The 19,070-nt window shown below is 43.7% G+C and overlaps 1 protein-coding gene across 1 annotated transcript in view; it reads left to right on the top strand.

Moving 5' to 3' along the window:
- The window catches only part of smad6b (SMAD family member 6b), a 29,344-nt gene extending 10,735 nt beyond the window's left edge, over positions 1-18,609 (top strand). The window contains exon 4 of the mRNA XM_085165349.1: positions 9,635-18,609. Coding sequence (XP_085021475.1) covers positions 9,635-10,176 — 542 coding nt within the window. The 3' untranslated portion in view covers positions 10,177-18,609. The remainder of the gene's footprint in view (positions 1-9,634) is intronic.
- Positions 18,610-19,070: the final 461 nt, after the last annotated feature.

The following is a 19,070-nucleotide window of genomic DNA, read 5'->3' as shown; positions in this document are numbered from 1 at the left end:
CTTTTTTTCTCTCTCTAGCCTAATTGTAACCCCTAGTGCCATCATATAGGCTTATTATTTTTGAATATAAATAACTGTCATCTTGCTTCTCTATCATTTGCACACGCTGTATATAAGACATATGGCCTTCTCGGTGTAGCAGCAGGATTCTGACAGAAGTATGGTCTGGCATATGGTCTGCTCCATCAGCATGTTAGCGATGTCCCCCTCCCTCATCGAGGCATGAGCCCCTTCCTCCATCCTAAAGACCCCAGACTGATACAGCTCCGGCTCATCTCCCCTTGCAGCCTGGCTCATGGCCTCAGGTTTCCACCGCAGCCCAGAGCCTTCCCAGCGCCTGGCCGCCCACACTCCCTCAGGAGCCCGAATGCTCCAGGATACGGGATGTGGAAATAATGTGACTCGAGTGCTTCCACCCTGCCTCCCGAAATCAGGTTTTGCGGATTGTTTATTTGAGGGGAAGGAGGCCTCATACAAACATCCTGTTTTAAAAAGCTGCCTGGGTTTTGTAGCACTGCGGGGCGGTGAATTGCCCCTTTGACAGTGGGGAGAGACTGAGGAATGTTGAAGAGAAGGCCAGCATCTCAGGGGACATGAGGGGGCTCTCCTCACCCGTTTGTCTTGTCCAGTTTGCAGAGTCCCATTTTAGGCTTGGGGGAGGTGGAGCAGGGTTATAGCTATACATCCTGAAGGGTCTGGTGCTCTATTCTCTGTGCAGCGGTGTAGGGCCTGTACCCACAGTCCTCGTCTCAAGTATCCGTTCCTGTCCTGGGAAGCTGGCTTCCGTTTCCCCTTACGTAACACTCATACACACAGAAAAAAAAGAGCCATTGATAAGAGCGATAAGGCCATTTTTCATTTTCCCTTTCTCAGCATTGTTAGACCGTGGTGTGTCAGAAATTTGCTTTCAACTTTTTCTGGCTTGAGTCATGACAGCGAGGATTCTCAGTAGAGTCCAACAGACGTTTTTGCATTTCCAGAGGGGTCATTGTGCATATGATATTATTGTTTCTCTTATGTGCAAAAGAAACTGTTTTGGCAATTGTATACTAATGTTTCTACCTTTTTGACCTTCTTTGAGGCATTTAAAGGAAGACTTCAGTTTATAGGGAAGAAATCTTCCATGTGTAGGCTTACTGTGTTCTGCAGCAGAAATAGGAGTTTGAAGTAAGCACCTTTTTATTTTCTTCCGTTATCGCAGCAATTCAGAAATTAGTTTACTCTTTGTTGAGCTTTTGTTCAAATACTCATTTGTTTTGAGAGCTGATTTTCAGTTAGTATTACCAACACAGGCCCTAGATGCGGTGAGGTAATGTGACCTCTACGTGCAAAGTGAAAGCCCTGCTAATCTAAAGCAGTCCTTGGAGAGGCCTGAAACCCCTTACATGTCAACAGAAACTAGCCTGCTGAGCTTAGTATTTAACTGTCTCGGTTTGGCAAGCCAGTGTGGTGCCATTGCTGCTGGGTGTTTGATTAACTTAACTAAAGGACTCCCAGATAAATCTATATCCTCGTACCTGACCGAGCCTCTAGGCTCACAGTGCTGTACTTGTCATTTGATTTGCAGAGTGGACTGTGTTTCTTTTTAGGCCTTACCACACAGAAAGTACAGTCAGTAGAAATAACAGGAGGTTTGCTTGGTGTGCTATAATTTTTTTTTTTTTTTTGCCCCATATTCTACCTTAGCAAATAAAGTGAGTGAGCTAATCTTGACATGTGCACAGGGAGGCCTGCCGTTGCCATCCTCACTCCCTTCACACTGCAGCGCAGCACCACTCTCCACCAATAGGGCCATTCATTCAGCTCGGGGCAAAGGGTTAGAGCAACAAATAAAGAGTGTGCAATGCCATTAAAAATGTATGGAATGCCCAACTGTTAGTTTAGCATTTTAGTGTGCCTCCCCTCAAAGCTGAGAGGGGGAACAATACTCCCATTCGAGCTGGGCTCTGTAAATGAGCTAGTCTTGCATCCACAACTGGCATAGAGTAGCGAAGGAGGTGCCAGTTGTGGATGCTGTTTTTATTTTCTGACCATTTCACCCACAATTATAAATCCAGACACAGGCCAAGGCCGGCTATGATTTAGGCCAGCCTGTGGCCTGATTGCAAGCAAAAATAGATTGAACCCCCCCCCCCCCCCCAATCCTCCCCAGAGGAGCATTGACAGTTGTGCCTAAACCTATAGCCGTCAGTATTTTTAAAACTCAGAATAGCCAGCACATTCTTTGAGCTTTGAGAATGCTCTGTGGATTAACTGTAGGGGCCCATGTCAGTTGACATCTCTACACGAGACTCTTGCTGCTGGAGGGAAAAGATAGCTTATTGTGGATTTCTAAACAGTAAACTCCTAGTGCTTCAAGGAACTGGTTAATTTTCTCTCTGCATGCAAACGGAGGTTGGATTTTATTTATTTATTTATTTTTGGCCTCTTTCCTCATCTTGAACATGGTCTACTGGAGCTATATCTTCATTCCATTACCTTGTCTTAACATACGGCCAAGTATGATATACATAATTTGGAGCCTTTCATCTTGTTCCTGAAAACTGATGCCATTTTATATCTGACAAGAAAACCTTTATTGTTGAGTACAACTTGACAAAGTAGATTGTACTGTGAGATCAAGTTTTGCAAGTAGTAGTTGTTACAAGTTGTAAACAGGCTTATGTGAAAACTCTCATTTATTATGTTCCCCGGGGAAAACTGCATTTACTTTTGTCGTGTGTTTAACTTATCTTTTATTTGTGTGCATTTCTAAAGCCTTGGCGGTGTGGCTCAGTATGTGCAGTCAGCCTGTCGCATTTCAGGGTACGGTTTAGATTAGAAGTCTGGCTCTAGCTTCCCCCTCTTCCCCTCTCTGTGACTGCCAACACATAATTTACTTAATGAAATCCTGCCATTCCCTTTAGCTTCAAGATTTTTTGCAGATGTTGACAGGGAAGGACTTTGTGAATTATTGGAAATGTTCACTCCTGCATTTTTAATGAATGTCTTGCTTGTTGTGAACGGGCTGACTTATCGGAGATGAGGTTGGGGGGGGGGGGGGGGCAGTTGTCTTTGTTTGGGGAGCCGGTGTCTGGATGCCCGCGGTGGAGCAGTGTGGGTTACACCCAAGCAAGTGTTGTGATTGAAACAGAAACTCTGGTGCCACATTATCCTGACAGAACACATTCTCCTCACAGACTCTGATCCACTGGGTCAATCAATAGAAAACCATTGTTTGAACGGCAAGCGTGTCCATCATAGCTGCTCCACCTCCTGGCCCGGTGGAAACCAAATACCTACCTTTCGACTTAAATTAGTCAGACTAACATAACTCGAAATAATAGAGCTCCTTGTTACTGCTCATTTGAAACCAGGCCTTCACCATAGCTTGATTCCATAGCCTAGCTAAAGTCGCTTTTCTCCCTCCGATATGGAATCTCGGTTTTCCCAGAAGAAAGTTTGTGCACGTTTCAAGCCACGCACCCGAAACTTTTTGACTTCACACGTGATGTCACTGCTGAGGATTAACCAAATGAAAGTCACCTTCTCACTGCTCCTCACCCCCCTCACTCCTAACCAGAGTAGGAAGTTAGGAGGCACAACGAGGGGAGGGGTTCAGGAATGTGCAGGGTCTTCTCCACTCAGTCGCTCCAGCCTACTTGGCTCGAAACCTCCCTCGCACACTAGCAAACAAACACATTCACACTTGTGCACACACAAACAAGACACACACACAAAAAGATAGGTTGTACGGGGAGGTGAAAGAGCGCAGCCACCCAGCAGGATGTTGGCTGAGCGCTTTGCTTTCGATGCTCACTCGGATTCGGCTGGCCTTTGAGGCTGCCTGTAGATATGACATATTCGCAAATATCCCCCACAGTTTTTACAGAGCTTTTACGAACCCTGAAAGGCTCTTGCAGGCCTCACTTGGATCACCACCATCGCTTGTGCTCTATGTCTCTGACACATTGCAGAGCTTTGGAGGAAACTTGGAGGAAATGAGCAGCACATTTTCTTCCCTTGAAAAAAAAAATAGAGCCTTTTTCTCTCAAACCAGCAGCCTCACTGACGCGCCCAGATGGCTCCTTCGTATTAGCCTCCTTAGCTTCCTACACCCACTGTTGTTTATTGATTTAATTTATGGATTCTGTTAGTTATCTGCTATCAAGGGTGCAGCACTTTTCCTCCCTCGTGGGGTCATCCCAAAACAGAAACAGAGGGAAAGTGAGGAGGAAGCGGATGACAATGTAAAGCATTCCCGTTGTGACCAGAAAGGTTTGATGATTGGATTCAGTTTCCTGGGCTCCCACAGCGTGTGTGTGTGTGTGTGTGTGTGTGTGTGTGTGTGTGTGTGTGTGTGTGTGTGTGTGTGTGTGTGTGTGTGTGTGTGTGTGTGTGTGTGTGTGTGTGTGTGTCCCCAGCATATATATCTCTGTGTCTATATCACTTGTTCTCTCTCAGCAGAGAAAGGCCAGACCTCAGGGAGAAAAATCCATAGACATGTAGGAGCAGCTCCAGTTAGCATATCTGTCTGATAAAGCCGACTTTGATGGCAGTGATAGCCCAGACGCCAGCCTAAATGTGGCCTGCTCCGGGGTTATAGTCAGCCTGTGGAAGCTATTGCCCACAGAATTAAAGCCATGAATTTGTTGTATAGTTATAAAAGAAATCAGACAAATGTGTGGGGTGATGGGGCAGGAATCCACAATAAGAAAGAATTGTAAATTTTCACACATGCACACACAGTCCTCAGTCCTTGCTTTCCACCGCAAGTCTAGAGTCTATCAGTTCACCACTAGAGTCTAATAGCTGGAGGGGAATCTAATCCTTGGCACAGAATGAGAGCTTGCTCCTCTCCTCCCTTCAACTGTGCTGCATAAAAAGTCTGGCAACTGTGTTTTTCTTTTCCTGTTCAGCAAAGTTGCGGAGGAATGAGTGCATCTCTGCTAGCCTTCTCCGGATTAGGACAGATAAAGTATAACGGGGGTGGCCCTGGAGCTTGGTGGGGAGATGTTAGCGCGGAGGGGAAGCTGTTGTTTGTCTGCCTGTCCCTGACACTCGGCCTCCCATTCATCTCACTCCAAGGCTGCGGAGCAGTGTTTACCCCAGGGCAGCTCTTTTCTGCTGCTCCCTCTGCCCTTTTTTTTCTCCCTTCCCTTTTCATGCTGTCTTTAAAAGCATTACTGGATGATCATCAAGGATTGCCATTGAAACTTTCAAGCCCTCATTTTTGTGTACTTAACAGTAATTATCCAGACTCGCCCTGGAGTGCAGGGAACTCGTAGCAAGCAGGGTGATCTGCTTCACCCCCCCCCCCCCCCCCCCCCCCCCTGTTTTTTTTCCAGATGTAAATCCGTGGAAGAGGCTTGGGCAAATTATGTTTAACACAGGTGTACTTAAGGGCTTTTTCAATGGCATGTTTGTCTTCTGTTATAGCATAATAAATATGTCATCCATTTTTGCTGTGTTTGCTTATCACCATCACAGTCACCTGCATTGTTACAACCACAGCGGCAGGTTTGGTTGCCTTTTACCACATTTTGCTAATACTTTTGTATTTTTTCAGTTTGACTACTTCTCCCATTCTTTTCTCCATCGCAAAGAAATAAAAAAACACACACATTTTGCTTGGACAACATGTAGCTGACACTTCACTTCTTTTTGCGTTCAAATGAGCATGCGTAACTTTTAGCTTCCTAACTTCAAAAGAACTGATATAAGTCCGTGTTTATTGACAGATCTGATGCCCTGCATTTGACACTCGGAATTTGTCCAATCGGAGAGGCCACAAGGAAAATCAACATTTTCCTCACCGTCTCCATGGAGATCACATCTTGTTATGGAAATCAAACACACTGAATTCTGGCTGTGGGAGTAGCAGTTCTTAGATAGCTCTGTTTACTGTGTGTCACTGTACCTCTAAGTAAAGTATATGTGGCTACAGGTGTCCTCAGCTACACTTAATTCCCTAAAATGTGATAGTTGGTTTGCTACATTTCAAATCTGTTTGCCTAAAGGAAAACCAAACACAGCCTGTTCTTATCATATTTCTACAACACCAGACTAGATGCTTTATTCCACATACTGTGTTTCCTGTTGGCCATGGAAATGCTTAGAGATCAAATACCACAGATTTATGGATCTCTAATTTTTTTTTGATGTGAGCCTGGTTATGTAAGACTTTAAAATTGATCAGCTCCATCATATGCTTAGCTCATTGCCTCTGGCTGCAGGAACAGGAAGTGTGGCGTCCATGCTGTTTCGGCATCTATTGACTCTGAGACTGACACTAAGAGGAGAGGCTTTTGAGAATAAAATAACAATAATAACATGAGCTACTATTCTAATGGGTAAACGGAGCTGTTAAAAGGTGGCAGGGTTAAATGGATGCAGAGCACTTGTAATTGCTCCCAGCCATCATGGCTCCACCCAGAGCAGAACCTCATGCAGGCCAACATGGAGCCTAAGAGAGTTGGGTGTCCATGCTGTGGCTAAAAGGGAGGGAGGCACAACCATTCATTTCACCTCCACTGAACTGCCTCTCTGATGTCTGAATTTTTAAGGTTTGGTCTGGCATGTATCTACATAATTTTATAACCAGATACTACTAATTAAATCCTCCTTCTTACTCTTATATCAGTTTTGTAGAAAAACATTTGCAGAACATCCAAACATGTAAATCTGAAAATGCCGTCTTGACATTGTAGCATGTTTTGAGGAAAAATGTCATGACACTCAATAAATCGCACGGGTGTGATAGAACAGGCTAGTAGTGTTTCTGCACAAGAAAAGCACCATAAAATTTAATCAGGTTATGGCAGACGTGCTCGTTTATCCGTAACAAGCAAATTTAGGACAAAAACATAAGCATGTACGCTGTTTTTTCTCCCCTAGTCCAAACAGGCACGTCTGCAAAAGCACACGTAGACACTGAAACACAACAGAGCAACAGGAAAAAGCACAGCTCTTTCTGTGCTTGCTGTCTTCCGTCAGGCTCAAGCTTAGCATTAAATACATTTTTAACCTTTGTCCTGCTTATTCCTCTTCCTGGTCCTCATAGTCCAACTGACTATCTTTGCACCACGCTATGTGCGAAAACTAGATATCATTGACCAGATTGTTTTTGCTTTGTTCTTTCCATCCAAAGAGAAGGAGACAGTAGCCATTTGGTCTTTCGTGTTTCTGTGCACAGTTTCAAAGTGAGTTTACCTTGATGTCTGGGTTCCATTTGATTTGAGACAATGGACGGCCGTAAACTAGTTGGAGCTGAGTTCTTTGTGTGGCCGAGCGGTGCTGCAGTAAAAGTTGAGCTCAGAGTGGAGGAGCTGGAGTGTGGAATTTACTAATGGCACATGCATGTTGGGGCCCCTGAAGAGAGGGGGTCATTTAAGCCATCAGTGTGTGCGCAAACACACAGAGAGCCTGTCTGCAGCTTCCCCCCACCTCCACACTTCCCCACTCACTCGCTCTTTTCTTCCCCCTCCATAACACAGAGAGCCTCGAACCAGCAGGCGTTTTCTCTGTGCAAGTCTGGTCAACGTTTTTGCTAATCTTTGTATAAACTTTACTAGTATGGGTCACTCAGCAGAAAGATTTAGTTGGGTGGGAGGTGAACAAGGCATTTTGTTGCGGTGTGGATCTGTGATGCTCCACCTTAAAGGCGTTTGTTAATGGGGCGGGCGGTCATTAAGCCCTGAGAGCAGAGAGACTGAAAGGAATGGGGCCACAGGCCCAGGCTTTAAATCCTCTGTGCCAATAGACTCTCTGAAGCAAAATAATGGCATCACTCTGTGTGTGAGTTAATGGGAGCTGATAGCATGAAGGCTGGGGGGTCAGCGGGTCACGGGCTTGTGCTAAGTTGTCAGGGAGCTGAATGCCGTCCCTGGGCCCACAGCAGGGGAAGAGCTGGCTGGAGGGGGAGGGGGACCCCCTGCCTGGCCCTCTACCGTCACCCCCACTCTTGTGGAATGTGAGGAAGACGAGGGAAGAGGAGAAAGAGGCTCCTTAAAACCATGGTTATGGTTGACACATTGGTCATTGCTTGCACGTACTGTGACGTCAGGACAGATGTAGAAGTGTTCATACATGTGCTTGAGGCGCACTTGGCTCGCTGCAATCTTGTCCTACACTTCAGATGCACTGCTGCTTTATGAAAATAGAAATGAGTATGTCAACATTGATCAGAGAGGTTAGCTTTCTGCAGGAAGTCTTATCTTCTCCAGCTGTTGCAGCAGTCTAAAACCGCATTGATTATGTTGCATGACAACTATGATGTCACCCTGTCACTGTTTTAACTGCGGCTTGAGGTGCACCAGACTTGATTCAGTCTAGATTTTTTCCCCCGAGTCTCATCTTTTTCAAGCTGTTGCAGCATCTTGCTCTCTGTAATCTGGGAATCTCTAAACTCCTCGACTGATATATCATTGAAATGGAAGTAAAGCACAGTTGGGTGTTCAACCCAGCCTCGTCCGCCAGGTTACAAAAATCGCTTGGGCAGGACAAGCCAAAACAGCACCGAAGACCAGCATCTGCGCTGTTGTTTGTGAGGCGACAACTGCAACCGTAAACCAGGTGTTACTCTCTGCCATCACGTAACGGCTGTATATATGTAGAGAGGGACCTGCACACAGATTCATGCCTCAAGCTCAGCCACAGCTTGTGACAGGTGACAAAAATGCTTACAACAAAAAATAAAGTTTCAATCAGAATGAAACCAAAGTGCATGGCACTAATAACGTCACCTTTGACTCGTCTCCAGGATGTGAAAAACTGGAACTGTTTGTCTTCCATTCTTTTTCTTTCTCGTCCATCAAGCCCTGTCCTCTCCTTGTACCACAGATTTTATGAGTAATATAAATGTAAGACAGCTTTGAGCAGCTTCTGAAAGTAGTCAGCAGTGTGTGTGCGTGTGTGTGTGTGTGTGAGTGAGTATGTGTGTCTCTCTTCGGTATGGTGAAGATCGAAGTCTACCTTGGGAGCAGTAATTCACTTTGGAGTGCTGAGGTCTGTCACTGAAAAGATTTCACAGACTGCAGCCATGAAAACTGAATTAAGAAGCTGATTTAGTGGACGGAGATGTTTAGTCTTAAGATGCCAGGTTTGCTTCCACTGCTAAAAAGAAATTTTAAAAAGTTATTAAAATGTGCAAAACATTTTTTCTAAGTTATAACCGTGTCCTCTATTCCACTCTCTACATACTATAGTTTTAAGGCGTTCAGAGGGGAACACTTGAGTGTAATCTGGATTTCATTTAAGTAAACAGAATTTGTTTTGGAAGTTCATGTGTGACCAGCAGCTCTGTAGTGTGGTCAGTGTTTAATCCCTACAGTGCCCTCTTGAGGTAGAGGGTGGAAGTGCAGGTCTTCGGCTGCACTGACCTCGCTACACCCTCCACCCCCAGGATATGTATAGTTGCGGTGGTGTGTGTGTGTTTGTGTGTGTGTGTGTGTGTGTTGGACAGAAGTCCGAGCAGCGGTATTTATACAAGGCTTAAATTTCAATACAGTGCCTGCTTCAGTATTTATAGTGTGGCCATCTGCTCTGAACAATAAAAAGGGATAGTTAATCCCTTAAAACTCAACCCATCCTTTTTATTAGCCCTGTTTACATTTGTTTATGTTTTGTGTAATGGACATTTCTCTGTCTCTTCTAGATGCCAGTATGTCACCTGATGCCCCTAAGCAGAGCCACTGGTGTAATGTGGCATACTGGGAGCACCGGACACGTGTGGGTCGCCTCTACACAGTGTATGAGCACTCCGTCAGCATCTTCTATGATCTACCTCAGGGCACCGGCTTCTGCCTGGGCCAGCTCAACCTGGAACATCGCAGCAGCACTGTTCAGCGTACAAGAGGCAAAATTGGCTACGGCATACTCCTCAGCAAAGAGCCTGATGGCGTTTGGGCGTATAACCGCAGCGAGCACCCTATATTTGTCAACTCCCCAACTCTGGATGTGCCCAACAGCAGAACTCTGGTGGTGCGGAAGGTGATGCCAGGCTACTCCATCAAGGTGTTTGACTATGAGCGCTCGTTCCTTCTGAGGCACACGACAGAGGCTGACCTCCTGGATGGACCCTATGACCCTAACAGTGTGCGCATCAGCTTTGCTAAGGGCTGGGGCCCCTGCTACTCAAGACAGTTCATCACCTCCTGCCCCTGCTGGCTGGAGATCCTCCTCAACAACCACAGATAACACAGATGGACCCCACAAACTATCCCAAATATCATCTACCTAGATTTAATATAAAGTTTTATATATTATATGAAATATATATTATACTTGTAAATACGGAGTCATTTTTACAATGTAACTATTTATGTATGGTGCAATGTGTATATGGACAAGAGGAAAAAAAAACAGAAAATGCACTTTGGCATATATATATATATATATATATATATATATATATATATATATATATATATATATATATATATATATATATATATATATATGAATCTTTCAATACCAACTTGAGAAATTATACAGCAAAATTAGGATCAGCAGCCTGGATTTGGTGTATAGTTTTCATATACTATTAATATCCAGACAAAAAGCTAACACCATTCACACATTGATAATAAAGTATTCGCATAATAATTCTCTGTGCTTGGTCTGTTAGATCTTTATAATCACTAATTCTCTATAATTTATTTTTTACTGTATCCTAAAGAGGACCTATCCAGGCACACACACACAGACACACACATATATTCATATATATATATACATATATAGTTTAACTGGCTGATACTCATATTAAGCATGGCTTATATTTCAAAAAAAGACACCAGCATGTGCACAAGCTTGTTTCAGAGAGAGGAAGTAAGGGGGCTGGACCAAAGGCGAATATAAGGAAAAGTTATTTTTATGAACTGTGAATCAAGCAAAGCTACTCGAGCAGAGTTCAAGACTGAAACTTGAGCTGGAAATGGGAATAATAGGTCCTCTTTAAAAAGCACACTGATACCAAAACCACTTGAGATTTCTCAGTCTTATTTTTTTAGGAAATAGAAATAATAATAAAGTAATGGATAATATTATATGTTATACCAAGATTGTTTGGCTTTAGCCTTATGGGCCGAAGGCTGAGAAACACATTTTGCAGTCAGTCAGGGAACACTTAATATAAAAGAAGAAACATCTCTGTTGTGCTCAGCTTTTAGAAGCAGAAAATAAGCTGTCAATTCACTGTTTATTCTGACTGTGGGTTATTTAAATATCTCAGCAGATAAATTATGTTTATATTTCAGTAGCGTCTCCAGTACCACGTACATCACTGGATTTTTGGACAAGCCAGCTCAAGTGAACCAGATGTCCTTGAGGTCCTAAGGAGCCCCGGTAATGGGAACTGGGAGGAGATGGTTTCATAGAGGACAGTGTAGGAGGAAATGAGGAAACTGCTCGGTAGCAGCTAGGTTGTCCTTTCAGAGGTGTTTCTACTGCAGCACATCATCGTTGGCTGATGGTCTCACATCTCCGCAGCCAGCTTGTCTCACAATGGCCGTTGTTATAAGTGACCAGGGATGGAGCACGCTGAAAACCACCACAGTGATACTGGAATGTATGCAGAGAAACCAAGAAGTTTTACAAGCCTGCTGGAATCTTAAAAACTGCAGCCAAGCTGGATGTGGTTTAGCTGGCTTCCTTCATAATTGCTGGTATTGGGTTGTCAGGTTGGCGGTGATGGTAGCGAGGGGGGTGGGGGGGCTGCAGAGGTCTCTGCCAGCATTCAGCAATAGAGACATTCACTGACACCGATTCTGGTTTAATGAGCACTGAAACGTGCAGTTACAAAGATATGTGTGTTTTCCAGACCTCCGAATTTTTGAAGTTTGTGAATAACATGCTTTAAACAGTGACAACCAGAGAAGATGATATTTTTTATGAAGGGTTATCGTTTTTTTTCTTAAAAATACTTCTTCCCGACTGCGTGTGCAGCATCTCTGTCCTTCACACTCCTCCATAAAGGCTCAGACAGCCTCCTCCAGGATTGCTGTCTGTCTGGAGCCAAGACTGTGTAGAGTTCAAACAGCGGAGAGGAGTGGCTCCACTCCGCCTCTGTCTCTGCCTCTTCCCTACAACTGGGGGCCATTATCCCGCTCCTTTGTGTCTCTGTTATGGGAAAAGGGCCCACATCACCACTGGAGAGGAACTGGCAGACAATTATATGGGGTGGCGAGGAGCTAAGACTCATAGTGAGCAGATTACACAAGCCGCCACAGAGCGTATGAGAGGGGGCCTAATTAGACAGGGCTGGGGAGAGGCCAAGCGACAATACACATCTACTGTGACTGCATCTCTGGGAAGGCGCCTGCTCTACTCTACTCCAGAGCTTGAATAGTTGTGGCAGGAGGACTGTAACTCTGGGCAAGATGGAGGAGAGAACGGGAAAAGCCATGTAAGCAGCTTTGTGTGCTCTATGGGCTCAGGAATGGTATTGATTAGCAGGCCGCAGCCCTCAATCGCTCCCCCCCCCCCCCCCCCCAAAAAAAGGGCAGCCATTTTGTTCCACTGGTCATGATACACTGAGCCGTAGTTGCAGCTCTGCATTGATTATAAACGGCTGTTCGAACGAAGGCAACCTGGTAGCTACCTTTCACGTCAGCCCAAAGACAGAACCGTGTATTCGATGTAGAAGTGCTACATATGTGTGCATTCGTGTTTCTGCACAAGCTGCTTTTTAAAGCCCTGAATTTTGAAACCCTGTTATTATGGCTTCTATGCTGCCAAAGCCTCAGTACATTCCTTGAACTGTAGATTTTTGTCTGTAAGACTCCTAAGGTTGCTTTCTCCCTGTTCGCAAAAGGAATTGCAAGGTAATTGCAAGGTAATTGCAATCGACTCACTAAAGTTTTGAAGCTCACCTTCCAAAAGCTGAGAAAACTGAGTCGGAGTTAAAGAGGATCAATCTCTAGCTGTTCTCAAAATAGATTAGAGACTTAGAAAAGACATAAAAGTCAGTTTTAAGAAGTTAGGTCATTTGAACCAGGAAGAGCTAAAGGAGCTTGCTACTAGTGATGACCCTGTTCAGCACATCTGGCCCCAGTAAAAAGCTCAGTGAGGTAATAGCACCTTTTGAAACAAAGAGAGATTACACAGAGTGCCTGAAACACTTCCTGCTCTCTGTCTCTCATGAACGGCGGCCCACGGAAAGCCTTCTCACCTTGGCTGGGGGTGTTAATTACGGCTCCTCGCAGCTGCCATGCTCGCCACTTCCTGGGCGTGCTGATACATGCAAGCTCACAGGGGATCCACGCTCTCAGAGGGGATTATGGGCTAGCACGCAGAGCAAGATGCAAAAGGAAGTATTTTTTATTCTTTTGGTACCTTTCCACCTGAATATATCTGCACTATCTGGCTGATGCTTGCATTCCTGCCCCACCACCATCACAAGAATATTTTTTTAAATACTTCCTATATGCTCTGTTGTTAAATCTCACATCCAATGTGGCATTTATGGTTTGCATCCCCTGAATGACAAACCATGATTCTGCTACTGTGCTGCGGGCCCCTAGCTGAGCCTGGAATAGACCATTGAGTAAGCATTTAGGCGGGTTTTTTTTCAGAAGCCAGAGGCAGCTCGGTCCTGATGCTATTCTGCTGAACCCACCCTCCCTTCAGTAATTACAGGGTGCACAGGGGCCTCTCTGACGTACGAAAAAGGATTTGTTTTAGTGAGTTTCCACAGAGGTTAAAAGAATGCCACAGTGTGAGCGCACACACACACGGACATGCACATGAACACACACACAACCCTGGACTCAATATCGACAGCATTTATTAACCGCCTGTCCTACTCAGATCATAAAAGCTATGGCCCTCATTGTGGCATTTAGGTATATTAAATATGTTTTTAAGATATATTTTAATGTTTTAAGCAGGAATTAGTATGTTTAACACCGAAGCAGATAACTTCATGATATCTGCAAATCCTTTTGTCACTTGTTTGAATTCAAACTGAATGATGTCACACTGGATCTTTACTGCAACACAGTCAACCTGAGTGGATACAGGCGCTTCTTTCTTACTTGCGCTCAGCTGTGACACTGCTGGGCTTTCTCCACTGCAAACTGCTATTTCTTTCCCCCTTTAAATCAGAAATCCTCTTTCATTTAACCCCCCTAACACAACAGAAACTACAGGGTTTACCTTCTTTAATATTTCACTTTTCTTCAAAAGTTTTGTCTCTGTCTGTACGGGAAGTTTCACTGATGAGCAGAGAAAAAAATGTTTGCTGCATTTTGTGTGACATAATGTCAGAAACCTCTATAATTTAGGCAATAACAGCCTTTAATAGAGTTACTTTATGGGCTATAATCAAATCTCTCCAGACCCCTCTACCTAAATTGTGAGGCAATAACACATGAGTGCGCTGGGGCAGTGCTGAGATACATATTTTTATGCCTGCATGGTTGTGGTTGTGCCTGCCTGTGGGCTTTTTTGGAAATGTGACTCTTTGAGAGAAGCAGTCACAAAGCACTTTGCACTTTTTTTCTAAGAAATGCAAAATATATTCACTTAACTCTGAGTCTCACTTGTTTGGAGGAGTAATCCTATATATTACAGTATGTCATGCTCATTGATCTCACCAAGAGCTCAACAACTTTTTCCATAGGCCCATTTTGTCCTTTTAGAAGTCTGACTGAGGGCTGTTTTTTTTTTTCCAAGGGGCTGTAAAAGAGAAGATCTAGGAACGCAGCCCCCCCCCCCCTTTTTTTTTTTTTTTCTTTCTCCAGGCCTCCTAATATGTTCCATATTGTGAGTTTAAATGGGGTGGACTCAGGAAATGCAGTCACACTGCTTTACCTTCCAAGCTTCCAGTCTGAGGTTTGGCCTGCAGTGGTGGTGGTTGTGTGGACCAGGGCTGATTGGGTGGCTGGAGCTGCCGAAGTGGTTAGGCTCAGCCATGTGGGCTTTCTTCCTCCTCTCCTCAGGAGCCAAGATGTCCACGTTGCTGATTCTGTTTTGTTATGTTGCTCTGTTTGCAGAGAAACCCCACTTCATGTACACACTGAACACTAATGACTAACACTTGCGTTCTGTTTACCAACTGCAACTTTCTCCAAGCTTAATCATCGTAGTTTATCGTGCAGAAATGCTCAAAGGAATAGTTTTGACACGTGAGATTTAGCTATAAAAAAAGACTGATATCACTGCAAGGTAAAGCTACAGTCAGCAGCTGTTTAGCTAAGCATAGGTTGAAAGTTGGAAACAAGAAAAACAACTGGTTTGGATAGCTCTCCTACAAACTGTAAGGTAATGATGGAAGTAACCCTGGATCTGAAAAGTAAAACCCCTGTGGAAGGACCTTAATAGACCAGCAAATTTGTGCTTTGTCTACATGCTGCAGATGTATACCAACACCAGAGACCAGTGTCAAAAATATGTGGAACAACTGGTCTGTGGGCTTCTTTTGTTTGGGTGTTTGCTGTTGTTGGTCCCTTAACTTATAATGAATTTAGGTTACCTTAGAAACTGGATGCCATTGATTGGATTTCAAGTCAGAAAAGCAAGGAAAACAGGATAATAGTGAAGTGAAACGGAGTGTTAACAGTGTTCTGTCGGCGCTTTCCTGCAGCTTACTTCCACTGTCACTCCTTTTCCTGTTTAAGCCCACTTTTCCACCAATTAGCATTCTAACGACACATCACCATCAGGCTGTTGGACTTTGGAGGGCTTCGCACGAGGACATTTTCTTAGGTTGCTTACCACAGATCCTTCACTCTGCATAGACGCAAATGTACTAGCATGAGTTTCAGGTGACGACTCATCTGGTTGCTAAAAAGCATTGTCCAGGAATGTTTTTTAAAATGACAGCAGTTGCCACTCAATTTAACACCTCAATAAGATTTTCTTTATAGGTTTATGCTCTCAAATGCTAGCTTCAAGTCTTGCTTGATGCAGCATGAAATCTATTTTGTAAATTATGGTCCTCTTGACATTAAAACTGGCAATAAAGTGGGTTTAAGGTGTGGCTATAATTGTGATTGACAAGCTGCACCCATATGGGCGTGTAGCGTCCCTCGGTTTTTCAGTCAGATCCACACCTTGCCTGGTTTCCTGGACAAAATGTCAAAGCCGAGTTTCCCGAATGGTAGATCAAAAACAACTAGAGGATCTCACAGTCTTTGTTTTCATCTTTCATATATAGTGTCCTCTCACCAAACAAGGGAAAAGTACCCTGAAACCACTTAATTTAACCTGTTATATCTTTTTTGTTTAATTTATACAGAATATATGTGTAAAAATAACTCTTTTTTAGCAGCAGTGACACAGCATGTGATCACTGAAGACTTCTTTATCGGCATTTGCCCCCAAGGTATTGTGAGATTTCTATTAAAGCCACTTCTAAAGTGTCAAAGAACCCTTTAGCTGTTTGACTTTCTGTAACTGTTCAAGTCCTCTGCTGGGCAGTGTGGGGCCAGCTCCAAGAGCGTATCTCTGAGAAGAGTGAAGATGAGTGAGGAGGTTCAAATTCCAGCCCAGAGGTCAGATTTCGCATTCCTGGGGCACACACCACCGCCTGTCTCCATACTGACATACCTGCTGAGTGTTTGAGTACCAGCAAGGGGCCAGGAATGTGTGTGCATGTGTATCTGTGTATGTGTGCGAGTGTGCGTACATGTGATAGTTTTTTTCGAACATGTGTTGAATTGGACATATTACATTCTAATAAACATCATCCAACATGAACACAGAAAGTCATCAAAACACAAAGCCACTTTATTCTCTCTCGCATCTTTCATACGGGGTAAAAACACACAGATGTCGAGAGGATTTGGCCCACCCATTCAAAGCCGAGCACTCATTACTCCACACACGCCATTCACAATCAGCTCAGCTCAAGGGTGGGTAGGAGTCTCGTCTCATTTCAGCAGAGCTGTGCACTTGAAGCGCAGGGGAATCCAGAGAGGAGAAACCACTGGAGCTTTTAACTGCCCGTGGTGCCTACTGGGCTGCTGCGCTGCAGCATTTTATTTTAACGTAAAACAAAACTGACTCGTCTTTGTAATTGTTCAGTCATTCTGTTGTGATTTTCATGGGAGGAGGGATATGAATACCAGCCCAGCCGCACACAATGGTTTTCATTATTTTAACAATAGTGTTTATTTCACTGTCTTTGAACTGGGCCAGTATGAGTAACATGAGGGGGAAGTAAATCACTAATTAGATTTAAGTGATGCCTTCTTTGTTGCAAATATAGTTACAAGACAAATTCAGTATTCACTGGATGATGTTGTTTCTGGATTCCTGGACTTTTAAACATTCAGACACTTTTTTTCTACAATAAAACTGCTAAAGTGTCCTAAACTTTTCCTCCTTGTGTAAAGGTTTTATGGACTATGACATTGTATTGGATGTTAAAAGCAGTACTCATGATGACTGTACTGCTTTAAATTTATGTCAGACTTGGCAACCCCACTAGAGTACACTTCAATACTACATTCAATACTCTCCTCGTTGCCAATCCAGCTACAGTAGACGGGGATGCCTCTGGCTGGGAATTGTTGGCTCATCTGCTCAATACTATAGATTAGCAACACACCCCCTCCAAGCAGTGATTTATCTCTCTTTTCATGGTTAGCTTGCATTAATCTTCCCCGAAAGATAAATACCTAAACCAGAAGATGGGTGTCCAGTCCTTAAGCTCTCTGCTTTGTGGGGTCCCTTGAGAACATAAGTGTCCCCATCCCCTGAGGACAGCCAGCGAGAGCAGGCTCTGTTAATAACATGTCTTATTCCTCGAGGGCTGTGCAACATGATCTCCATCTGACATTCCTGAGCTTTTGTTTGCCTCCATTTCCAGCCCCAACTGCTTCACTCGTCCCGTGCCATCCCATATGAGGCTGTTTAACATCTTAATCTGCTGCTGTCTTTCATCTGGCTCCTGTTAAAGCCTTAACAGAAAGATTGTGAATGCTAACTTCTGTCAGCACCTTGCTGTAAGAGAGAGGGGGGCAGAGGTGGAGAGAGGCAGAGGAGCAGACAGAAGAGAGACGGGGAAGATTTAGGAAAGAAGAGTGGAGTGCAAAAAATATTTGCTCAGTGGTGCAGCAAGTATTCAGACACAATTTCTATTTTCTTACTTACTTAAAGCACTTACTTGCTTAAAAGCACGACATTCTACAATAATGTGCTTCCTCTGAGTTTAATTCTGTGATTACAGTCTCAGTACAGTACAGATGCTGAATACTGTTGTATGAAGGTAATTTGGCTGCTATTTTCCAAAACAGGAGTTTAAAAATGAATCTAAAAAGAAATAATTAAATTAAATGAAATGAAATCTTAGTCTGAAATATAACTACTACTTGCTCTTGCAGGAAATGATGTAAGCCCATGTATTTTTCTTCTGAGGTGATCTTAACATGACTATGTGAATGGATCTTAACTTATGAATGAAATATGTATAAATCTCTGTGTTCTGTATGTGTTTTCAATACGGTATAGCAATCACGAGTGTTTGTGTGTGACAGCACAGAGAGCAGAGAAGCTTCTAATTACCAAATGTCCATCAGCACAACCCTCAACCTCTTGCTATTCAGGCCAAGGTTTTACTACCATGAGACTTTTTCACACACATTTGTGTTCTTGGTGTCTGGTAGCTTGAGTTACATGGTAAGAGGGATCAGGATTTTCCTGTTTCTGAGGAAAAACAAAATAAATAACTAAATAGAATAAGGCACTTATAGGGAGAGAATTGTGGGCTGTATGGCAGGTTAAATCAATTTTTAGCTTTCCCCTGCAGTTTTCTTTCATGCAAAGACTTGAGTAGGTCTTTTTTTCATATTGAGATTTTGAGATTTAGGATTAAATATGTCCAGTCCATCTTATTTAGCACCTCCCATCTGCATATAGACTAAATAGCAGATGAGGGTTAAATGTAAAAACAAATGAAGAAAGAAACAATTAAAAGCAAATGTAACAAACTGAAGTCTTGGCCTTTTTCTAAAGAGTGCATCTTTTTCTGTAGTCATCGCTGCAGTAGCTACCCCTCCATCTCCCCCTTTTTGGATATTTTTTCTCTTTCTTCGCACTTTATCGTATATATCAAATACCTGAGTGTACGGCATGCGCTCATTTTC

This window comes from Neolamprologus multifasciatus, chromosome 7 (genome assembly GCF_963576455.1).
Source record: "Neolamprologus multifasciatus chromosome 7, fNeoMul1.2, whole genome shotgun sequence".
In the NCBI taxonomy this organism is placed as follows: Eukaryota; Metazoa; Chordata; class Actinopteri; order Cichliformes; family Cichlidae; genus Neolamprologus; species Neolamprologus multifasciatus.
This window is presented reverse-complemented; position numbering and strand designations above follow the sequence as displayed.